The following is a 23,005-nucleotide window of genomic DNA, read 5'->3' on the forward strand; positions in this document are numbered from 1 at the left end:
TACCAAGTTTGAGGTCAGCCTCAGCCAATTCAGCAAGACCCTGTCTCAAAAAAAAAAAAAAAGGACCCTCCTTCCTTCCTCACATCTCAGCAGGGTCTAGCTTCTACCCACACATCAACTGCTCATGATCTAGTCTGACTGAAGCTGGTGGATAAAAGTGTCCTCAAAGAGCAAAACCAAAACTAAGTAAAAGACTTGGAAAGCAGCAGAGAGGTTAATTCCAGGGATTGATCAGATTCAACTTTCACTAGCAAAAAACTGCCATAAGACAGAAATAGTATCAATCATTTAACCGGTTATATGATTGTACATCTTTTACAGCCATGTGTTCATTGCACTGTGATAAAATGCCAGCCTCATTATAACTTTATGATGTCACAAGCAAGTTCTATTTTAACTATGGTGTGTCCTGAGAGCCACAGTTCCACCACCCTCCCAATCACCTCCCTGCTGGTTCAGGGGCATTCTGCCTATGCTCCCCGACTGCCCTCTACTGGCCTCCTGAGAACACAACCGTATCTGATGCCCAGGGACACCTCCTCCAGCCTCTTGCTCTTGTGTTGAGGCTGTCAACACAAGAGTAGCCTGTGTAGACAGTAGCCTGTCTCCTACTGCTGGGGTCCCCCAAGGCATTGACATAGGCTCCCACAACCTCCCACCCTTATTTTTAGCTGTGATTCTCCCAGCTGGCCATAAGGTCTTGTGGGCTGAGGGGGAGAGAGTATCATGTCACAAATGTGAACTTTCCCTATTCTCCAGGAGGTTCCAACTGTCCCAAAAGTGGGAACTGATGGACAGCTAACTAGGGAAGCCAAAACAGACAAGAGGGTGTGTCCCACCTGTCATGGTACATTAGCATGTTGACCACATCTTTGAAGCAGTGTGGGTCCTTAGGAGAAAAGAAGCCACTGCTGATCTGGTCCATGGCCTGCTTCAGTTCCGGCAGGCGCTCATAGTACTCTCTGGCATTGTACCTGCAGGAAGAAGAGGACATCAATGCCTAGTGTCCCCCAAGTGGGAACCTCTAGGGGACAAGTGGTGGAGACATGTTGTGCCTAGTATAGTTCCTGTCCCAGGTTGGCCCTGGAGATCCGGGTCATCAACAACTAACCACTTGCGGCTACCAGGCCCTTGAGACACATGTGGTTCAAGTAGTGATAACCTATAAGCCTAAAGTCAATTCCACCAGCTCCCTCTATTATTCAAAGAAATACAGCTCCCAGGAGATGTACAATTACATGCACAGCTCACATCATTTCTACTAGAGACCACCAGGTTGCTCACAAACTTGCCTCACTGAAATCCTGAGCAGAGCTTTTAAAAACAGGCTGCCCTGTTAGATCACCTTTGGCTGGCCCCCAGGATGAGGAAATAAAACCAGACAAGATGAGACAGAACCAGCCCTACCCACCTCGGGGCTGGGAGGTGATTTGGGGGGAGGGGCCGGGAGGCAAAGGGGACATGAAAACATGCAGGTCCCAGGATGCAGGACAGTGCAGAAGACCTGAGGGAGGGACAGGTGAAAACTCTATGTGGGCCTGTGAGCTCTCTGGATGACAAGGACACTGTTCTGAGTTTTAAGGTGACATTTGGCTTTCATCTAACTGCTGTCTAAGGCTTCACTGATTTCCCAAGAGCTACAAAAGGCAACTAGAAAACAATAACTTTCCTTTTAAATTAGCCCTCAGAATGAGGCCATGACTCCTCATGAATGTCAAGATCATGAAAAACAAAGAAAGACTGAGAATTTGTCACAGACTAGAGGAGAACTGACCAATCACAATGGGGTACCCTGGATGTGGTCCTGGGGCAGAAAAGGGCATTCATGAAAAAGCTGGCAAAATCACAATGTGGCATGAACTAAGAATTTACAATGTGCCACTATAGGTTAATTAATTTTGACAATGCACCACACTGATTAGTAAGATGTAACAACAGGAGAAACCAGGAGTGAGGTAGACAGGAGCTCTCTCTACTGTGTTTACAAGTTTTCTGAAAACCCAAAACTATTTCAAAATAAAAAGATGATTTACAAATTAGACCATGAACCTCAATGGTAGGTGCTCTCAATTGGCTAATGCTCTCAGCAATGGAGGTGCCTGCCCACTTGCTTCCACATTCTTTGGGCACTGTCCTACTTGCATCCTGGCTAAGAGTGCCGCTCTAAGAGACCCTGCCCTAACAGTGACTTATAAAAACCTTTCCTGGAAGAGGAGCCCTTGATCTGGACTCCGTGGACTCTGCCATGGAGACAAGCACAGGGATGGCCTAGCTAGGATCCAGATGCTTTGGGCTTATGAAGAGACTGGTGATTCCAGTTTTCCCACAGCCGTGGGGTAGCAAACCCCTGCCCAGCCTTAGCCCCTAGACCCAGTTGCCCTCCATGTCCTCCCTCCCCCAAAGCTTCCACATGCAGGGACTTGCACCCTTTCTGGTCCAGGGCCTCGACGTCCTCCACCCGAAGGCCAAAGATGAAGAGGTTCTCAATCCCAGCCTCCTCAGCCATTTCCACATTGGCACCATCCATGGTGCCGATGGTGAGTGCCCCATTCAGCATGAACTTCATGTTGCCTGTGCCTGAGGCCTCAGTGCCCGCGGTGGAGATCTGCTGTGACAGGTCAGCAGCTGGAATCACTACAATGAACGGGAGGCAGGTCAGCCCCAGGCCCTTTTGTTTCATTTTTCTCATACCACACTCCCTCCTCCCAACCCCATCAGCAGGAGATCCTAGGATGGGAAACTTCCATCCTGAGGCTGCTGGGCTCACCACAGTCACTCCAGGACCAGGGGGACCAAGAGACCAGGCAGCCATCAACCACCTAGTACCAAAGTGGCCACTGGCCTCCACAGGGCTCCCCACCCCTTCTTGACTGGAGGAGCCTAAGGCAAAGGGCCCAAGATGAAAACCCCTGAAAAGTCCCACAAGTAGCATAGGATTCTTGTTCGGGAACTTTCCAGGGACAAGTGAAGTGGGTGCCCAGTCCTGAATTGCTGATAATATGTTTCCTTCATTCCCATGACATTGACATCTTAATCATCTCATAAGGCTCTTTGGATCATTTCAGGAGGAACCTGGACTCCTGTAGAACCAGAGGACTGGAAAGGCTGAAAGTAATTCTTAAAGTTCATGTGCATGGGAATTACTGAGTATGCACAGAGTAGGCACAAATACCCAGCCAGATGCTGCAGTTTCATGGTTTCTCCCAAACTCAGGCTTCCTGTGCTCATAAGGTGGCAGGCTAGAAACAGCACAGGTCACTGCCAAGGAACATACCCTGGCTGGACACCTTGATCTCAGTGTTGGTCCTTAACTAGTGCCACAGCTGCCAGTGCTTCCTCAGCCCAGCCAGCACCAGAGCCCAGCCCCTCCTCAGGAAGGGAAGAAAGGTGATAGAGTAGCAGGGCAGCAGGAGCTCTAAAGAGATGAAGGCCAAGCCAAGGTGTCAGGATAAAAAGGAAAAGGCATCCCCAGCCCCCAGCACTGTGGCACAGCAGCACAGCTTGTAACAGCTAGGTGTTGCTGTGGCACATCCAAGGAACCAGGAAAAACCGTGAGGAATCTAGACCCCAGCACTGAGGCCCCAGACTGGTGCCCCCATGGCCAGTTCTAAAAATAAGCAGTAGTCAATTGGTCTCAAAATAAAGGTGAAGAGGGGCTTCCAGAGAGCAGGAAGGACAGCAAGACATTTTAGTTAGAAGTCTCAGGATGTTGGAGCTCAGTGGTAGAGCACTTGCCTAGCACATGGAGGTACCGGGTTCGATCCTCAGCACCACATAAAAAATAAATAAGAGAAAGAGTATTGTGTCCATCTACAACTTACACACACACACACACACATTTTTTTTTTTTTTTTTAAAGAAGTTCCAGGAAGGACTAACCAACATCATCAAAGTTTCCAGTCCCTTGAACAAGACTGGAAGACACTCAAGCACCAAGTGACAGCCAAATGAAGTAGGAACAATTCCAGGCAGCAGCCAGACCATCGGGCCAGCTCTGGTAGACCAGCCTGAGCTCACATTTTAGCAGATTAGCCTGCAGTCTTTATTGCCACAACCTTAGTGGCAGGAAGGGAGTGTGGGAATTCAAGGCTCAGATTCCCCACCTTCTTTCTGGTTATGCAAATCACTTTCTTGCCAAGATAGGGGCATCCAGCTCAAAATGGACATGCTGACATCCTGGTGGTTCTCCCCAGAACCAGCCAAGATAGAGCAGACCCAAACTAAATGTCAAGTTCCAAGCTACCCCCAGACAGGACATGAGAGGCAGGTGCTGGTACATGAGAAATTAGCAGTGCACTTGGAAAGCAAGCAGGTGGTGGTGAACAAGACAGGGGAAGGGAGGGGAGGGGAAGAGAGGGGAGAGAAGCCACTGGCCAGATATGTGTGCTGCCAACAGGAGGGCACAGAAGCAGCAGGCCTGGCTGAGAGGCAGGAGAGAGGAAAGTAGGGAACAATGAGACCACGCAGGACAATAAGGTTCAGAGAGCAAGGATGTTCAAAGCTTTGCTCTCTGGACCTCCTCTGAGCCTGAGTAATTCCACCTAAGATACACAAAGGTGCCTTCTCAGGCATGCTTCAGATGCTTCATGACATAAGAGGGCATTCTCTGAAGTCTTTCACTGCTAGTCTGCAGCCCTGCCCAGGCTAGGTGGGACCCGAGTCTCCAGGACAGAGTGAGGCTGCCTGACGTTGGGAATGGTCCTGGCCAGCACTGCCCCCCAACAGGCCCAGACAGGAGCAAGTCTCCAACCAGTGGAGGCATCCAGGGTTACCTTTCTCAGCCAAAGACACACGGTAATTCTCCAAGAAGATCACTTTGAGCCTGTCACCCACAACTGGATCATGATTGACGACATCACCGATGGATGTGACCAACTTGATGATCATCTTGGCCATGTGGTACCCGGGAGCTGCCTAGAAAAGGGTTTGGGGAGAAAGTTAAGGAGGGTTAAGCTTTGCTCTGGGTCCAAGAAGGGTCCTTGGAGCATCTGGCAACACTACTGGACATATGGGTTTATAAGAGGGTGAACACCGATCCTCAGAAGCCAGCTTTGGTTTGGCCAATAGATACACAGAGGTCACACCCTATAGCATAACCCCAACTGGGGTCAAGGAAAGGGAAAAGGCTGACTCTGCAGAGGTTTCAGCTTCTATCCAGCACTTCTCATGAGTCCTCAGATTTCACTTGTGAAATCTTTCAGCCTCAAGTCTATCTGAGTCCAGTGTTTCAGAAATTATAAGATAAAAGAAACATAGACTTCTGGACCTATCAATTTAAAGGAAAGAGAGAAAATTAAAGAATATACTGGAACAAAACGGGGGAATACATTCAGAAAAAGCCAGCCTAGGATCACAGACAATAACAAACATCTTAGGGAGCGGAAGACATAGAAGGAAAGCCTACTGATTAAGGAAAATTAAAAGACTTATCAATCAATGTGAGGACATTAGACCCCCCTGGGGTCTAATTCAAACAGTTAAAATATTTTTGAGGCTGTGGGTATGGCTCAATGGAAGAGTCCTTGCCTAACATGTGCAAGCAAGGCCCTGGATTTGATCCCCAGGACCCAAAAAGTAATAATATTATAAATAATAACAACTTCAGCCAGGGGAGTAGCACATGTCCTTACTACCAGCAACTCAAGAGGCAGAGGCAAGAGGATAAAAATTTTTTTAAAAGTCCATGTCATTATGGACCTTACAAACTAAAATAATAACAAACAACATGATATCCAAATAATTTGATTCAAAAATACCAGGTGATGGGGTGAGCAAAGACCAAACAAGGTGAGGTTACCAACTGCTGAGCCTGAGCAGGTGCCCTGTCCCCTTGAGTTACCTCTGCAGATGCTGAAGTTAAAGGAAAGGCTTGCAGAACAAGGACAGGTACCTGCATGTGCATCACACACCCCAGCCATACTGTCAGCAAGAGTGCAAACTGCAGATGCACCATGGAAGGCTGACCCAGGGCAGTATCTCACAAAGAAGCTGCACCCCGCAGCCCATATCTTCTGATGAAGAAGACCAGGATACTGGCCAAGTATGATGCTGTGGTGACACTGTGTCTAGTACTCAAGCATGTGTTACAGTAAAGAGAATTAAATGAACACATGCTGAGCTCAGAATGGCCTTACATGTGACAGAAGTAGCAGTTACACTTATCTTATATTCCTCTGACCACAAGTAGCCATGAGATTCTATGGGAACACAGAGAAAGGGTACCACATCTTCTGATGGGGTCCACTGAGACTGGTCCTTGGGGCTAAGGATCTGAGCAGTCAGGTTCCCATCTAATTCCCTCTTATTCAACTGAGTCTAAATGTGCCCCTTGCTCTCATAAGCATCTCTGCAGGACTGGGAACCCACTGGCACTCTGTGTGCAATGCAGGCACCTGGCTTTGAAGTAGGCAAGCTGCCATCAACCAGAGGGGGAGTGTGTGCATCCTGGGCCAAAATATCAAAAAAGGAGTGAAGAGAAAGTCATATCACCTTGCCCCCAATCATCACAGTCCTGGGCACAAAGGACTTGGCTGGGTCTTTCTTTATTCCTGCAGAACAAATAAATGAGATTCAAGTGAGGCAACTTTAAACCAAAAAGTCCCTTCCCAGCAAGCCACAGTGATCTAGCAACCTCAGAGACTTCTCTAGAGGCTGGACAGGCAGGTTTGGCTAGGTGTCCACTTTAGCCTAAGAGGCACAGGTAGGTAGCAGTGGCAAATGGTCATGGCCCCCCACCACATGCCTGCTTAGGAACCTGCCACTTACAGGAGGACAAGGCCACCCCTATGTCTGCACTTCATTCCCAGTTGGTGAGGAGAGCCATCAAAAACACTGACAACTAACCGTGTAGCAAACCAAGGAAAGATGTTCTTCCTAAGGGCTCAGAAGAAAAGCTGCACTACACTTCCAGAAAAGCCTAACCCAGGATCTTGTCTGGCTTTGGTCAGTGTAAATGACCCTTGTATGTAAGGAGTACACACTTTTAAAACATGTTATTCTGGGCACAGTGGTACATATACAATCCCAGCAACTTGGGAGGCTGAGGCAGGAGGATTGTAAGTTTAAGACCTGCCTCAGCAACTTAGCAAGACTCAAAATAAGAAATAAAAAGGGATGGGGCTATAGCTTGGTAGTAGAGCATCCCTGGGTTCAAACCCCAGTACCACAAAACATAGGTAAATAAATAAATAAGCAAGCAGATAAAAAAATATCCAAAAACAATATAAGTATGTGCATGTGTGTGTGTGTGTGTGTGTATATATATGTATATATATAAAATGAACCTATATTACTCTTTTTTATAAGTAGATATTAAATGTCTCTGATGAGCACAGTATTTCCAAACAAGATGAATCTTACAGAAATAATAACTAATCTTAAAATAAAAGCTAATCTGAACCCCAAACCTTGCCTTGGTGAAGACTATTCCTTGCCTCCACCAAGGTCTCAAAACCCACAGAGCCTTTAAATGCTTACCCATTTATGTACCTAAGACTCTGGCACTGAGCACACTGTAAAGCATACAGCCATTGCTCAAAATAAATGTGCCACATCACTCACACACATACATTCTGTGTGAGAAAGGCCAGGGGTCCAAAGATAAGCTGGTGGGCAAGACAAGTCTTGAGCCAGCCTTGGTCTTGAGGGAGGGATGCCACCTAGAACCACACAAGGGAAGCCAGGAGGCACCCAGGGACCCATACTCACGGTTGTACAGTGTGATGATGTGCAGGCAGTTAAGCAGCTGCCGTTTGTACTCATGGATCCTCTTCACATGCACATCAAACATGGAAGACGGGTTGATCTTAACCTTGTATTCCTTCTCTAGGAGGGCAGAGAACTTCAGTTTGTTTTCCTGGAAAGAAGGAAAGTGAAGGATGGGTAGACAGTTCACAGGAACTGTCCTGTGAGCTCCCAAGGTCCCATATATTCCAGCTTTCCACCCAATCCCAGAGAACATCTTGGACAGGTTAGAAATTGTCAGAGAGGAGCTGAGGTTGTGGTTCAGCAGTAGAGCGCTAGCCTAGAACGTGTGAGGCCCTGGGTTCAATCCTCAGCACCACATATAGATAAATAAAGGTATTGTGTCCAACTACAACTAAAAGAGAAATTGTCAGAGAGGGGATGATAGGTCCAGAGACCAGACCTGGAGGCACTGATGACACTGGAGAACAAGGGTGACACTGAAAATGAGTGTACAGGATAAAGTGGGGAAGAAATACATGAAAACCTAACGGAATAGCAGCCTAGAGCTAAGCATAAGGAGAAAACAGAGTAAAGGACACTCAGAATGTGATCTGTAGTCAGAAAAAGAAAATGGAGGGATAAGGCATAGGAAGTGAGAAACTTCCTATGAATTTTCATAGGATGTGGAGGATTGTTTGGGGCTTATAAGACAATGTCATGAGCAGGATAAACATGCAGACCCATGATTCCGACCCTGCACCATGCTGTGAGAACACTCTTAGCTCCTGCCAAGATTGGGAAGCTCCAGCCACTGCTCAGAAATGGAATTACGCTGCAATCAGCTTTCAAAAAAGGCCTCTGTATATACCTGCTACTATAATGGCAGAGCAAGGTGAAGTCAGAGATGTCTTGGGGGTCTGCACACTCCCACCCACTGCATTACCTGAGGTTAAACAAGCCCTCATCTGGAAGGCTGAGTGTAACCCAGACCTTTGGGGGCCTTTCCAAAGTGCTGGATGGGTCCATACAAACTCAACATGCTGGGCCTCAGGAAGATAGGCTGCAGGGCCACATGAACCTACCTGCTTGACCTTGGCCACATCCCTGATGAACACCTCATCACTGACCAATGGCAGCAGCTTCTTCAGTTGGCTCAAGTCGGTCAGAAAGCCTTCCCCAATTCTCTGGAAAAACATATGGCTTCTGTTCACTGCAGCCCTAGTCTCTGTGAGCTTGCCCTCTGCCTGTTACCCCATGCCTGCTTTCCCTGGTTCTTCCTGCCCCTCTGGGCCCTCACAACATCCCCTTCTCAGGGCAACTTGTACCCTATGTCCACATGGCCACCAGGGCCCTGTCCTCCTAAATCAGGCCTGAGCTCACCCCTCAATGGCTCCACCAGGATGTCCAAGTCCTATCAACTCAGTCATCCATAACAAACTCATGAACTTCCTTCAGTCCCCAATACTTGGGACAACCTATTACAGCCTGATATTTGGGGCTAGTGGGACTAAGTCCTCCTCCCATTCCTCCATCACCATGAACAAAGTGGGTGCCATCTCCCTCTCTTTCTCACTATGGTAGGCAGTCACTTCAAAACAATCTCATTGAGGACCCTCTTACTTACTTACTAGCCTCTCGTCACTCTTCCCAGCCTCATCCTGTATGGAAGCCATACTGGCCTTCCAGACCCTTGAGGGGACCTAGTACTAGACCAGATCTGCCTTCTGTTCTGGTCTTGCCAGCACTGTTTCCAGCTCCCAACATCTCAGGGAAGCCCCTCTTGACTCTAGCACTCCAGGCATGCAGTGTCCCCAAGGCAGCCTTAGGATACTCTGCTCTTCAAGGGCACAGACAGCACAGGGCCTGGTATCTGAGAGCACGTGAATAAGTAAATAACCTGCCAGGTCTCTGGCTTAAAACCTTGCCCACCACAGTCAGCTCCCACTTCATCAAGAGGCCTTTCCTTTCCCTCAGCCTTCCCAGATAGGCTTCCAAACTCACACAGAGGGCTAGAGCTGCACCAGTGCACCTGTGTTCACAGGCCTCGCCTGCTCCTGTCCAGGGCCCACTGCTGGTCAATATGTAAGGACACAAATTCCCACTGGTTCAGCAAACAGGCCTGATGACCCTGCCTGGTGTCAACTGCACCTTCTAACTCGTGGTTTCTTCATGGTCTCAGACCTGGTGTCCCCACAGGATAAGGCAATACTGGGTGCTCACCTCCACAATGATGTCTGCCAGACCCGGGTTGCACAGCAACAGCCACCGTCTAGGTGTAATGCCATTTGTCTTATTCTGGAACTTCTCTGGTTCCAGCTCATAAAAATCCTTAAAGCTACAAATAGAAAATAAGGAATTGTCAAAAATGCTGTGTTTTGAACTAGGTGAGCAAAAGAACATAAGAACCTTTTGGGGAGATCCTGAAGCTCAATTTGACTATTTCCTGAAATGTACACAGCAACTAGCATCCCTGTGCATTTTGGGACTAGCATGAAGGGAATGTGTATCTGCCATATGTGAGGTCTAGTGCTAGCTATAGCCTCCCTTACTAGAACTTGGCCATTTTCAGAATTACAGCCTTTAGGACAGCAGTTCTCTGTGTTTCTCCTTTGCTAGCAAAGCAATAAATCTTCTTTTTCCTTTTTCTCAAAAAAAAAAAAAAAAAAATCTTGGCCATTTTCCAGAGATGTCTATGGGGAAGCAGGGTCCAGGTCATAGCAGTGGATACTGAATAGACTTTAGTCTTTCAGAAATTGGGCTATTTCCCCGTTTGTAAGTTGAGAGACATATCTAACTCTGAAGTTTGCTATGGGCCAGGTACAGAGACACACATCTGTAATCTCAACAATTCAAAAGCCTGAAGCAGGAGGATCACAATTTTGAGGCCAGTTAGTAAGACACTATCTCAAAATTTTTAAAAAAATTAAATAAAAAGGGCTGGGAATGTGGCTCAATAGTAGAGCACTTGCCTAGCAGGCACAAGATTCTGGCTTTGATCCTCAGTACTGAAAAAAAAAAAAACAAAAAAATCTAGAAATAAAAAGGGTTGGGAATATAGCTTGGTGGCAAAGCACCCCTAGGTTCAATCCTCTGTATGAAAAACAAAAAAACAAAACAAAAAAGAATTTTCCATGGTGATTAAGCAAAAGCCCCTGGGCCAGACAAAACACAGAAGGTCCTTCACCTGGACTGACATGGTTGAGGGCTCCTTCCACCCTCGGATGACCAACCTAGCCCTCACAGTAGATACTCAACAAGCATCTCATGACAGAATGGAAGGAAGGAATTCCTAGATCCTATTAGGCCCCTGACTTCCACCTGCACATGTGGCCCCTGGTGGGGCATCAGTGGCACTCAGCCTAAAGCAGAAAGACCAGAAGCTCTGAGTCTCCAGCTGAAATGCCTAAGACTGGAAGCATAGGAGGAGGGACTTTTTATGGTGCCATAAAAAGCCACATCTCAGACATCACCCATCAAATCAAGTGCAAACCTGCTGATGAGAGGTGCGGTGGTGATTCTCAGTGGCTCTGTCATTCCCACAAGTCAGTAGCATGGGGTATGTGATGCAACTTGGTTGTGGTATATATGGCAGCCAGTTCTAAGGGAGGATCTGGGTTCTGGAAAGGAACCATCCTTGGTTGGGGAGGGAGTTTACTCACACAGACTGCTTCACGATCTCTGAGTGAATCCTCGCTACACCATTCACAGCATGGGATCCAATCACACACAGATGGGCCATGTTAATTCGCTTGCAGTCCCCTTCCTCAATCACAGACATCCTCCTCAGGCGGTCCACATCCCCAGGAAACAGGGCAGCCACATGCTAAGGCCAAAAACAGAGAGCCCACTGTGACCCGGTAACTCCCCAATGACCAGGCAACAGCCCACCATGCCTGTGAGAAGTTCCACCACCTCTAAGAAAGTCCAGGGGCTGCTGTGCCCAGACCTAGACCCTAAAGGCACCCCAGAACATGCCTCAGATGCACCTCACAAGGGCCCTAACTCTAGGAAGACAATCATGCAGGAAAGTCCCAGCCTGAGATCACAGAGATATGCTGTCTGAGGAGGACAGGACACCAGCAGGTGAAATGCCATTCAATTTCCCAAAAGGAGGCTGAGACACTAACCCTATTAACCTAGGCAGCATTCACCTATATTATCATTAGCTGGACAGCTGCTCTCTGCAGGTCACATGGGAAGGACAGGCTGTGCTCTTTCTCTGAATCACCCCAAGGCTGCCAGGATGGCCACTGGACATCCAGGAAGAGAACAGAGCTTGCTTAGAGTGGAGATTTAAAAAAAAAAAGAAAAAAAAAAATCCAGATCTATGCTGGGTATGGTGGCCTCTTATCCCAGCAACTTGGGATGCTGAGGCGGGCAAATTCATGGTCAGTCTCAACAACTTAGGGAGGTCCTATACAACTTAGTGAGACCTTGTCTCAAAATAAAAATAAAAAGGGTTAGGGTTTAGCTCAGTGGTAAAATAACCTTGGGTTAAATCCTTAGTGCCAAAAAATAAAAATAAAGACCCCAATCTGTGACTCCCACATACACAGCAGGAATCATTTATGTGGAGTCAGCCAACAGCTTTGCCAGGGGACAGTCTCCAGCCCCCAAGGAGTGTAGTACCTCTTCTAAGCCAGATGGGCCCATTGGCCTAGGTGAAGCCCTCCACACCCTGCAATCCACCCCATGTCCTGCCCCAGCAAGGACTGATACTCACATCCAGGTGCCGTTGATTGATGGCATAAATGATATCTAGGTGCCTCGGCAGTAGCTTCTCAAACATGGAGACAGGCCAGCGCTCCAAGGCCTCAGGCAGCACAGTGTGGTTGGTGTAGGCACAGGTCCTCTTGGTGATTTCCCAGGCCTAGACCATTTGAGAATGGTGTTTTTATCTTATTTAGAAGCAGATTCGTGGGCAAGGTGATAGTCTGCTTTATAGGGCTGGTCTGGAGCTTCTCCAAGTGTGCAGTTCAGCCCAGACTCCTCACTTTGTTGAAGCTTTACAGCCTAACATTTGTAGACACCCATGTAAATGAATAACACTGACCCTGCTCCTGGGGAATTCCCTTTTAATTTTCCTTTTTTATTGGCAAACTAACAGACTGATAAGCAGTTTTTCATTTATTTCCTCTAAACTGATCTGACACCCACAGTGTGGGACAATGGTATCATGTGGCTCTGCCTGCTACTGGCCAGGAATGAAGGGGACCTTTGACAAGGCTGCAGCCTCACATACCCCAAGACGAGAAACAGAGTTTAAAAAAGAAATTACCTTAGGGTTTCATCTATGTTGATTTAGTTAAAGCTCAATTAAGAAAATCCTGCTACACCAAAGAATCTATGATCAAAGTAAATTGAGCCATGAGAATAAATGTATAAATACGAAAACTTAAAACTTTTAGGTTTTTTTGGTTTTGTTTTTGGTTTTTTTTTTTTGCCAAACTTCAAGATGAGAAAACTCCTATAAGAAGCCCTAAAAAGTGTTAGAATCCTGTCCTCATCTGTTCTGTCCCCATCCCCAAAAATATCCATATCCTGGAGCCAGACCCTTTCCCACAGCCCTGGTGCTCTCACAGGTGATGTCCCCAAGTCCCCTGAGACTGGGAAGAGAGCCCCCACTTCCCAGGACTAGCTCAGCCGTTTAATGCCATAGATGGCACAGTCTAGAGCTCTACAGAGGACACTCACTCCTGTTCTGGTCTGGGGAGGACACTGTCATCCCACATTCGGTTTTGACAGGTTGCTATCACCCCAAGCCCTGGACTGGGGAGGACACCATCTTCCCTTCTTCTCATGAGACACTCACTTTGTCCCAGTCCACCTTTTCCACGTCCACCAGGATCCGCATGAGTTCAGGAATGGAGAGGGCCGGGTGGGTGTCATTCAGCTGGATGGCTACCTGCAGTTCCCATGAGGAGTGTCATTAGGGTGCCTAGTCACATAAGTGTGCCCACACTGGTCAGTTAAGTACAGCCCAGGGAGTGAAGGTGCCCACCCAGCAACCCACCCCTAGAGTTTGAACCCAGAGAGGCCTCAGAAAAAGCCAGGGGACACTGAAGCTCTGAGGCCACAGTGCCCTGCAGGCAGCTATACACTGGGGCAGGTGTGAAAGGAGCTGCAGGGTCTGTGGCCTGCCTCCCACAGGAATTTCTCTTCACTAGGCTATGACACTGCTGTTTAAAACAGCTGCCCTTGGCCTGCCATAGGAGCCTTTTGGTGTCCTTCCCTCCTCAACTCCTAACAATGCCCAGTGCAGCCCTGACCCCGGATGATGAGACCCTAACACTACCAATCTGCTCCAGCCCCCTCCAAGGACAAGAGGAAGAAACTTCAAGAGCCTGAGATCCTCCTGTCCTGGCATTGAGCTCTCATCCCATAGATCACAAACCTTGTCTGGGAAGGTCTCAAAAGAGGTTCTCACTGGATCCCGGCAGCCAAACTTGGATGACTTAAAGCGGCGAATGATGTCCTGCAGGGTGGCAGCCACCACAAAGTACTCCTGCTTCAGGCGGAGCTCCTTCCCCTCAAAGAACTAACAACAGAGAGCTGCTGTGCATCTGCCACTCACCATCATGAGGCCAACCACAGCCAGTGGGATCAGGACAGGCTAGAGGGTGCCAGGCTGGGAGGTGTCCTGCATATCCCACTTGCCCCCAAATCCTGGGGCAACAGTTATCCCCACAGAAACCCAGGCCACAAGGTCCAGCTCAAGGGAATAGGCAAATGTCTCAAATAGCCTACCTGCCTGACACCCAGGCCAACATGTACACCTTCAAACAGGGAGGGCTTGAAGGGCAGGCGGCACAGGGTCATGCAACTGTGCAACACATACCAGGACACAAAATGTCCATTCCATCAATAGCAAAAGGGCCAAATTTTGAGGGGTGCCAGAGCTTTCAGAAACCACAGTTCCAACGTGTATGCATTAAGAAACACTCTGCACTTGACATTTCAGAAGTCCTTAAAGTCTCATGGGGGCCAAGTCTGTGGATTGGAAAGGATTACAAGCTCTTTCTGTACCAATGCCTTTGCTACTATGCACACAGATTGTTTTGATAAAATAAAACATTCATTTAAAAAAAGGCAAGACCAGCCAGGCACAGGGACAGAGGCCTATAATCCCAGTAACTCAGGAGGCTGAGGCAAGAGGATTGCAAGTTTAAGGCCTGCCTTGACAACTTGGCAAGGCCTTTTCTCAAAATAAAAAACAAAAGGGTTAGAGATGTAGCTCAATGGGAGGGTGGCCCTAAGTTCAGCCCCCAGTACTGAAAAAGAAAGAAAATGTATGACCAACTAAGATAGGTAAATTTTTTTTAATACATTGTTTTTTGTTTTAGGTGGACATAATATCTTTATTTATTTTTATGTGGTGCTGAGGATCGAACCCAGTGCCTCGTGCATGCCAGGCCAGCGCGCTACCACTTGAGCCACATCCCTAGCCCCAAGATAGGTAAATTTCAACAACTGTTTTGATGCTGAGGAATCAACTTTGGGTCTTGTACATGCTAAGCGTATGTTCTACCACAGAGCTACATCCCCTCAAGGACTCTTTCGTGACAACATTGACAACAATAAGCCGTTATGCTACATTCAGGTGGCAGCAAAGAATCTGTGACCACCATCTAAAACATGAAGGGCATGTGCTAAGACCCTACCAAGTGTCAGATATACTTCTGCAAAATAGGTGCTGCTGTCCCCAGGGGAAATATGGACCATCTAACCCTTGGGGAGCTATGTCACACACTAGAAGAGTAGACACCAGCTGGCCTGGTGTCTGTATCGCAAGGAGTCCACCCAGACCTCGTTAAGTGTGTTTCATAGGAGTATAGATAAGAGAGAGTTGAAAAGCCTCTGGAAGGCTTCTTTTAAGTGAATCTGGGCAAAGGAACAATGCAGTGGTCTTGTCTGGACTTTCTGGACTGGACAGAGGACACCTGTCCCTTTCCTCAGATGAGTCATCTGGGCACGTACCAGAGATAGGTGGGACACTGATGGCCACATACACAGCCTCACCTCACAAGCTTATCTAAGTTTAGCAACAGGATATGCTGGAGGGTCCAGCCTTCAGCTCATTTATCTGCATTTAAGAAGTCTATCCAACAGAGATCACACACATTAGCTACTCACATTGTCATTAGGATACAGGACCCTGGAGATGTTCTCAGCCAAGTTCCTGTCCAGAACAGCCTCCACATAGTCCCCCACATTGACTAAAAAAAAAGACAGTGCTCAAGTCAGTGTGTGCCTCTCTCAGTCCTCTGCAGGGCAGGGTTTTGTCAAGTGCAAGCACTGTATTTGCTCAGCTGCTTAATGGAGAAGGTTGAGGAAGTGTGACCTTAGCAGGAAGCCCCGAGATGCTCACCCTTGCCCCAAAGGATGAAAAGCCTCCTCCCACAGCACCCCATACCCACTGCACATCAACACTGCACATGTCTCTTTTCCTAGGGACATGTAGTCTGAAAGACCATGACCCCAGCTGAGTAGGTCCTGGTATGAAATCCACCCTTCACTATTCTCACAGGGAAGCTGCAAGGGGTTCAGGTGCACTCAGTTATGTTTCAGAGACGGAAGGGGCTGTGCAGCTTCCACAGCAGAGAGGGATGGCAGTGGTAAAGGCATAAGCATTTGGGACAATCCATCAAAATGGAGACAAGAGATCAGAGTGGCCACTGGCCAGGACATACAGTCTTGCAGCTTGAAGTCATTGGGCGCCTTGGCAGACCAGAGCCTCATGGTGTTGACGGTGTTGTTCTTGTAGCCGGGCACCGGAGTGTCGTAGGGCATGGCGAGCACCACCTGACCAGACAGAAGACATGCTCAGGGCTGAGTCAGCAAGAGACCCCCCCTCCTTCTTTGGCCTCCCCTTTTCCTGGAGGGACATCCCATACACACACACACAGAGAGAGAGAGAGAGAGAGAGAGAGAGAGAGAGAGAGATATGATGGCTTCAAAAACCACTGAGAACTGTGGTACCAGCAGGTGGGGCAGATAGCCAGTGCTACACATAAATGTGGAAAGGAACCATCTGCATCAGCCCATCAGGGGGGTCAATGCCCTTGTCCCCATCAGGATAAGTTTCTAATTGCCATTAAGCAACAGGAGTTAGTGAAGTACTGACTGACAGACAGGAAAGAATACTCTGTGTTGGGGCTGAGGCCACCAGCCATTCTTGCTAAGCTACAAGAGTGGCTCTCTTTGCTGCATGCAGCATTTTCCACCCTACAGAAAGTTTCTGTCAAAGTGTAAAAAGATGAGGAGACTAAAACCTCCCCAAACTTTTACCATTAAGTCCAGCACAAGCCTCCACTCCTAAAATGAAGTCAGGGTAACGACAACAAACCGTGGGGTTGCCACCTTCATTAGGCAGCAGCTTATTCCCTTGGGAGCTTTGGGTCCTGATACCTGTGTGTCTAGCCACTTCACACCCTCGGGGGTGTGCTCCACTCTCCCATAGAAGTGCACTGGAAGCATATACTCAGGTCGGGCTTTCTCCCAGGGGTTGCCGTAGCGCAGCCAGTCATCGGCCTCTTCAACCTAGAGGAGCAATGGAGAGGGGCATTCTCAAAGGTGAGCAAGCCGGCTATTGCTAGGCGGCCCTGTGCTCAGCCTGGGCACACTATATTGCTGAGATCTCACAGTATCCAATACTGAAACACAACCAAGGACAATTTATAAGTAAAGATATCTAATTTCTCTCAAGCCCACACACTTAAAAATAAACATTTTGCACTGCTTAAAGTAACAAACTCATATAAAATCTGAAAAAAAAAATCCAGATAAAAAAGACATTAAGAACCTGAATGAAGTATCGACACGATACAAAATGGTCAAACCTTGAAAATAATGACAGAAGTGGAAGAAGTCAGTCACAAAAGACCACATATTGTATGGCTCCACTTACAGGGAATGTCCAGAACAGGCAATCCATCAAGACAGAAAGTAGATTAGTGGTTGTCAGGTACTGGGTGTGACTATAAATAAGTGCAGGATTTCATTTTGGGGTGATGAAAATGTTCTGGAGATGAACAGTAGTGCTGGTTACCCAACTCTGAATATACTAAAAACTGCCATTATGACCAGGTGCTGTGGTTCATCCCTGTAATCCCAGATGCTCGAGAGGCTGAAGCATGAAGATCACAAGTTCAAGGCCAACCTCTGCAACTTAGCAAAACCCTGTCTTAAAATAAAAAATAAAATAGGCTAGGAATGTAGCTCATGGTACAGCCCCCTGGGTTAAAACTCCAGTACCACCAAAAAAAAAAACCCCAAACACACATTACTGAATCCAAGACATGGTGGCACAGCTGTAATGCCAGCTACTGGATAGGCTGAGGCAAAAAGGCCAGTCTGGGCAACAAAGTTAAACCCTGCCTCAAAATAAAATAAAAACATGGGAATGCAGCTCAGTGTCTAGCATGTATGAGGTCCTGGATTCAATCCCCAATAACACACACTCACACACAATCTATTTTATATCTCAAAAAGCTGTTATTTTAAAAAAGAAGAAAAGAAATCACCAAAAACTACTGTTTTAAAAATTAAACCATGAAAAAGGAAAAGTATATTATATCACAAATACACAGGTACCAAGGGCTGAGCTGTTACCCTGAAAGGCTTGTAGTGGAAAGGCCTGAGATCCACTTCTATACTAGGCCTTCCTCAACGCAGCTTATGTTCCAAAAACTGTGCTCAGTGGCACCATGATCAGTACAATGATGCAAGAAAATTCCCATCAATAAGATTAAAAGTAGCCCCACTATTTAGCCCTTCAATTTGGTAGGAGTTGCTTTTCCTACCACCCTATGAAATGTACTCTGCTTATAAGTCATGGGATAAATTAATCTGACACACCAGTAAATGAATTTTTTTTGGGGGGGGGTACTGGGGCACTTTACCACTGAGCTACCTACATCTCCAACCCTTTTTGAGACAGGGTCTAGCTAAGTTGCTTAGGGACTCACCAAATTGATGAGGCTGGCTTCAACTTGCAATCCTTCTGCCTAGGCCTCCCAAGTTGCTGGGATTAGAGGCATGCACCACTATGCCCAGCCAAGTGAATGAATTCTGAAGTATTAAGTAACTAAAAAAAAAAAATTTCATTTTGGCTCTAGGGATTAACACCAGGGCTTTGCAAACACTCTACCACTAAGCCACACCTCCAGCCCCTCAAAGTGTTAAAAGATTTAATGGTGAATACCTACACACCCACCATCTAAACACTGTAATTTTTAATATTCTGCTATAACTGATTTATTGCAACTTCATCTATTAATTCATACATTTTTTAATGTGCTTCAAGGTAAGTTATAGACATTAGCACACATTTCCACTAATCATATGAGAATGCCCACCAGGATGAATTCTGAGAGTACTACCTTCTGCCCCATGTTTGGGCACCGCTGGAGAAAACAGCATGCAGCCTAAGGCATCCTAACCCCCAGTTGCAGGTGGCCCTGTCGGGCATCTCCTTGTAAGTTCCAGGTGGGATTCTGTGTCCTGCCCCACATGACTTCCCTTTCACCACACAGGAGCCATTTGCAAGGGCTCACAAAGGGGCCAACCTGGCCAGGGCACCAGGTACCAGAGAACATATGACACTATGCAGCTGGCTACCTTCCCACTGCACTCTGCAGAGGCCTGACCTGAAGTCTCTCCAGGGAGCGAAGACCAATAAAATTTACACTGAAAATGTACCCGCTTACTTCCACGTATGAACAAGAATTGGAAACCAGTGAAAAGACCAATGTCACCTACCTGCCAGCCATTGACAATCTTCTGGTTAAAAATCCCAAATTCATAACGGATTCCATAGCCGTATGCTGCCAGGCCCAGAGTCGCCATTGAATCAAGGAAACAGGCTGAAAAATCCAATTACAGATCAGACCATCAGCAAAATGGAAGCTGCTGTGCACCAAGGCCCAGTAGGATGTGGCTAGCCCATAGTCAGATAAGGAGTGGGAGGTGATCAAGCCAGCTCAGGTTTCATGAAATTCAGGTATACTAGAACTCCCCTCCTCCATGGAACCTGGGGCCATGCCAAGGAAATACCAATGTGTGGGTGTGGGAGAAGGGAGCGAGGAAAAGTAAAGAATCCCACAGAGATCATGGTGAAGCCTGATACTTCTCTAAACACAAAGTCCCCTCGATACCAACTCTCTCTCTCAGACATCTTCACTTATTCATGAGGCCTCCCCACCTTTCTGCACATTCTACTTTAAATCCATGTAGTTTTGATAGCAGGGACAATCACAAACTTCTCCCTACATGCTGGTGAAGTAAACACAGAAACTCTAGTGATGCACATTTCATGGCCCACAACACTTCAATATCCAAGCTCCAACATGCCATCAGAGTCCCCTTCTGAGGGACGCTGCCTTCTAGCAGCAGAAACAGCCATGTCACCAAACTGAGCTCTTGTTCCAATCAAAACTCCTTGAAAGACAAACAACAAAAACAATGGTTTGAATAAAGATTCAGGATGCAGGCCTGGTAAACTTCTGGATTAAGAAGAAGGCTGAGGGTGTGCTTATTGGTAAAGCAGCACTCACCTCACATGTGCACACAATAGCCCTGGTTCGATTCCCAGCACTGCAATAAAAGGAAGGAAGGGATGGAAAGAGGGAGGTCCCCCACATGGAACACTGGCAAACAAAATAAATGTCCAATTTATCAAAAACGTCTGAGTGTCAGATGCTCTGCTTGGGAGGCAGATCTATAATATCCACAAACCTATGAGCTGGACTCTTGTGCTGGGACTCATTCTTACAGGACAGAAACAAACCAGATCAAGCCACAAGGAGTTTGGTACTGCCTGAGTCTGCCCTGCTGGGAAGGACCTGTGCAGATAACAGGATGTTCACACCAGGCCAGAGATAGAGGCATCCCAGGTCCAGAATACACAGGGGCAAGAGGCAAGGAAAAGTATCTGAAGAAGGAAAAAGTAGGAATCTAGCAATGACCAATCAAATGTCACGGGGGTTAATGGGAATTAAGTGGTTGAAACCCTACAGCTCAGCTCCCTGGCAGAAGAAGCCCAGGCACACAGCCTCACACTCAGGGTGCCAAGAGGCTTGCTCTCCTGGCCTGGGGATAGTCTCCTGGGAGTGAAGTCAGCAACAGCAAGATGTGCTTGACCTGAGCTCACTGCATTTGAGAGGAGTATAGAAGGCACATATGAAGGTTGGGGACAGGCAGGCAATTTTTTTCTTTATATAGATCCATCTACTATTTTTTTTTTTTTTAGAAAAACATGTTTCATTTAGAATTTTTGAAGAATTTAAGTTAACATCTAAAATGCAAACACACTCCCACAGATACATTTTAGTGTGCACACTTAGTTTTACAAATTGAAAACTTCCCAAGGGGGTAGTGAAGTGGCTCAAAGCCAGGCCACCCTCCAACTCCCATCCATACACTGCCACAAAACCACTATTCCTACTTCCATATTCTTTACCTAGCTCCCTCGTCCAGAAAGGCTAGCAAAAAGAATTAAAACAGAAAACAACAACACTGTATATATTCTCAAATACAGTAGCCAGAGGGAGTAATATGCCACAAAGGCATATCTCTGTGATGTCAGGGACATCTGTTTTGTGTATTAAAACTACAGCTGCTCAGTGTAAGTGGAGTGACATGCACACCACATTTCCATCCCTCTGTCCTGCTCCCAAGTATTTTTGGTACTGGGAACCAGCTTATCCAGTGCTAGCTACTTTAGCCTTCATGATAATTGTGAAGCGTCTCTGTGGGACAGAAAATATTCTTTTTCCTTTTTTTAACTGAGAGATAAAGATTTTAATCTGAAAATTACATCACCCATCCACTCTGAGGGAGGCTGATATATCCTGACAAAAGTGTCAAGAGAACATCTGATCTGGTCTCCTCTGATCTTGGCCAATGGGCTAGGGACAAGTACAGGTTGCCCTCCAACTGTCCCAAATCCTGTTCCTAAACAGAGCAGTTACCTGCCAGCCGCCCCAGGCCCCCATTTCCAAGGCCCGCATCCTCTTCTATTTCCTCTAGTTCTTCCAAGTCCAACCCCAACTGCAAATGAAAACAGGGGTAACATTTTAATACTATTTAATATTATCTCTCAAACAAAGATTGAAAAATATTCAAATCCTCTAAGTTTATCCCATTCTTTCAGACTTAAAAATCACAAATTAAAATTAAATTTTAAATCAATGCAGAGAAATGAAAAGTCTTCAGGTATTTCAAAAACTGAAAACAAAAGTTAAAATTAGACATGGTTTAATAGCAAAAGATTTATTGCCATATTGTTAACCTATTTATGGTGAACAGATTATATGCTGCCTAAATATGAAATGAATGATTTGTGGGCAGAATTTTCATTTTTATTTTTTAGTTGTAGATGGACACAATATCTTTGTTTTATTTATTTATTTTTGTATGTGGTGCTGAGGATCAAACCCAGTGCCTCCTCACACATGTGAAGTGAGCGCTCAGCCACTGAGCTACAACCTGAGCCCCTGTGGGCAGGATTTTTGTTGCTGTTTGTTTTGTTTTGAGATAGGATTTTGCCATGTCACCCAGGCTGACCTTGAACCTCTAGACTCAAGCAATCCTGCCTCAGCCTCTTGAATAACTGGAATTATAGGCACATGGCACTGAATATGGCTTGAAACCAATTTTAACAATTCCCTAATTTCAAACATGATCAAATATTTATATGTTGTTTTTCTTAAAGCCAAAACCTAAAAGTATTTTCCTCATATTCAAACAATCTAGTGAAAAAGATACGGCATGTTAAAAATCAGAGAAAACACAGCAGAGTCCCAACTACTTAAAGTGTCTTAAAACCATTCTAGAAACCAGGCATTGTGGCACACGCCTGTAATCCCAGTGATTTCAGAGGCTAAGGAAGGAAGATCCAAATTCGAGACTAGCCTCAGCAATACAGTGAGACCCTATCTCAAAATAAAAACAAAAGAACTGTTGATATAGTTCAGTGGTAGAGTTCGAGCCTCCACAACATAAAGTGTGTCTCAAAATTAAAAATTAAAAAAGGGCTGGGTCTGGGGTTGTAGCTCAGTGGTTCAGTGCTTGCCTCCAATGCATGAGGCACTGGGTTCAATCCTCAGCACCACATTAAAAATAAATAAATAAAGAAAGAAAGAAAGAAAGATATTGTGTCCATCTACGACAACAACAAAAAAATTTTTTTAAAGGGCTGGCAATGTGTAACTCAATAGTATAGAATCACAGGGTTCAATCCTTAGTACTGCAAAAAAAAACCTCCAAAATGTAGATTTCAAGCCTCTCAATTATGGCATTATGGTATATGATAAATATT

The 23,005-nt window shown here is 46.4% G+C and overlaps 1 protein-coding gene across 1 annotated transcript in view; it reads right to left on the reverse strand.

Moving 5' to 3' along the window:
* Positions 1-23,005, reverse strand: part of Pygb (glycogen phosphorylase B) — a 41,990-nt gene that overhangs the window by 3,030 nt on the left and 15,955 nt on the right. Inside the window, exons 3-18 of the mRNA XM_005334583.5 lie at positions 21,657-21,735; positions 19,447-19,550; positions 17,095-17,226; positions 16,377-16,488; positions 15,820-15,902; positions 14,081-14,224; positions 13,499-13,591; positions 12,410-12,556; positions 11,346-11,509; positions 9,907-10,021; positions 8,769-8,870; positions 7,708-7,855; positions 6,490-6,548; positions 4,773-4,914; positions 2,427-2,634; positions 840-974 (exon numbers count right to left, since the gene is read on the reverse strand). Of these exons, the coding sequence (XP_005334640.1) occupies positions 840-974; positions 2,427-2,634; positions 4,773-4,914; positions 6,490-6,548; positions 7,708-7,855; positions 8,769-8,870; positions 9,907-10,021; positions 11,346-11,509; positions 12,410-12,556; positions 13,499-13,591; positions 14,081-14,224; positions 15,820-15,902; positions 16,377-16,488; positions 17,095-17,226; positions 19,447-19,550; positions 21,657-21,735 (1,967 nt within the window). The remainder of the gene's footprint in view (positions 1-839; positions 975-2,426; positions 2,635-4,772; positions 4,915-6,489; positions 6,549-7,707; positions 7,856-8,768; positions 8,871-9,906; positions 10,022-11,345; positions 11,510-12,409; positions 12,557-13,498; positions 13,592-14,080; positions 14,225-15,819; positions 15,903-16,376; positions 16,489-17,094; positions 17,227-19,446; positions 19,551-21,656; positions 21,736-23,005) is intronic.

This window comes from Ictidomys tridecemlineatus, chromosome 5 (assembly GCF_052094955.1).
Source record: "Ictidomys tridecemlineatus isolate mIctTri1 chromosome 5, mIctTri1.hap1, whole genome shotgun sequence".
Taxonomy (NCBI): domain Eukaryota; kingdom Metazoa; phylum Chordata; class Mammalia; order Rodentia; family Sciuridae; genus Ictidomys; species Ictidomys tridecemlineatus.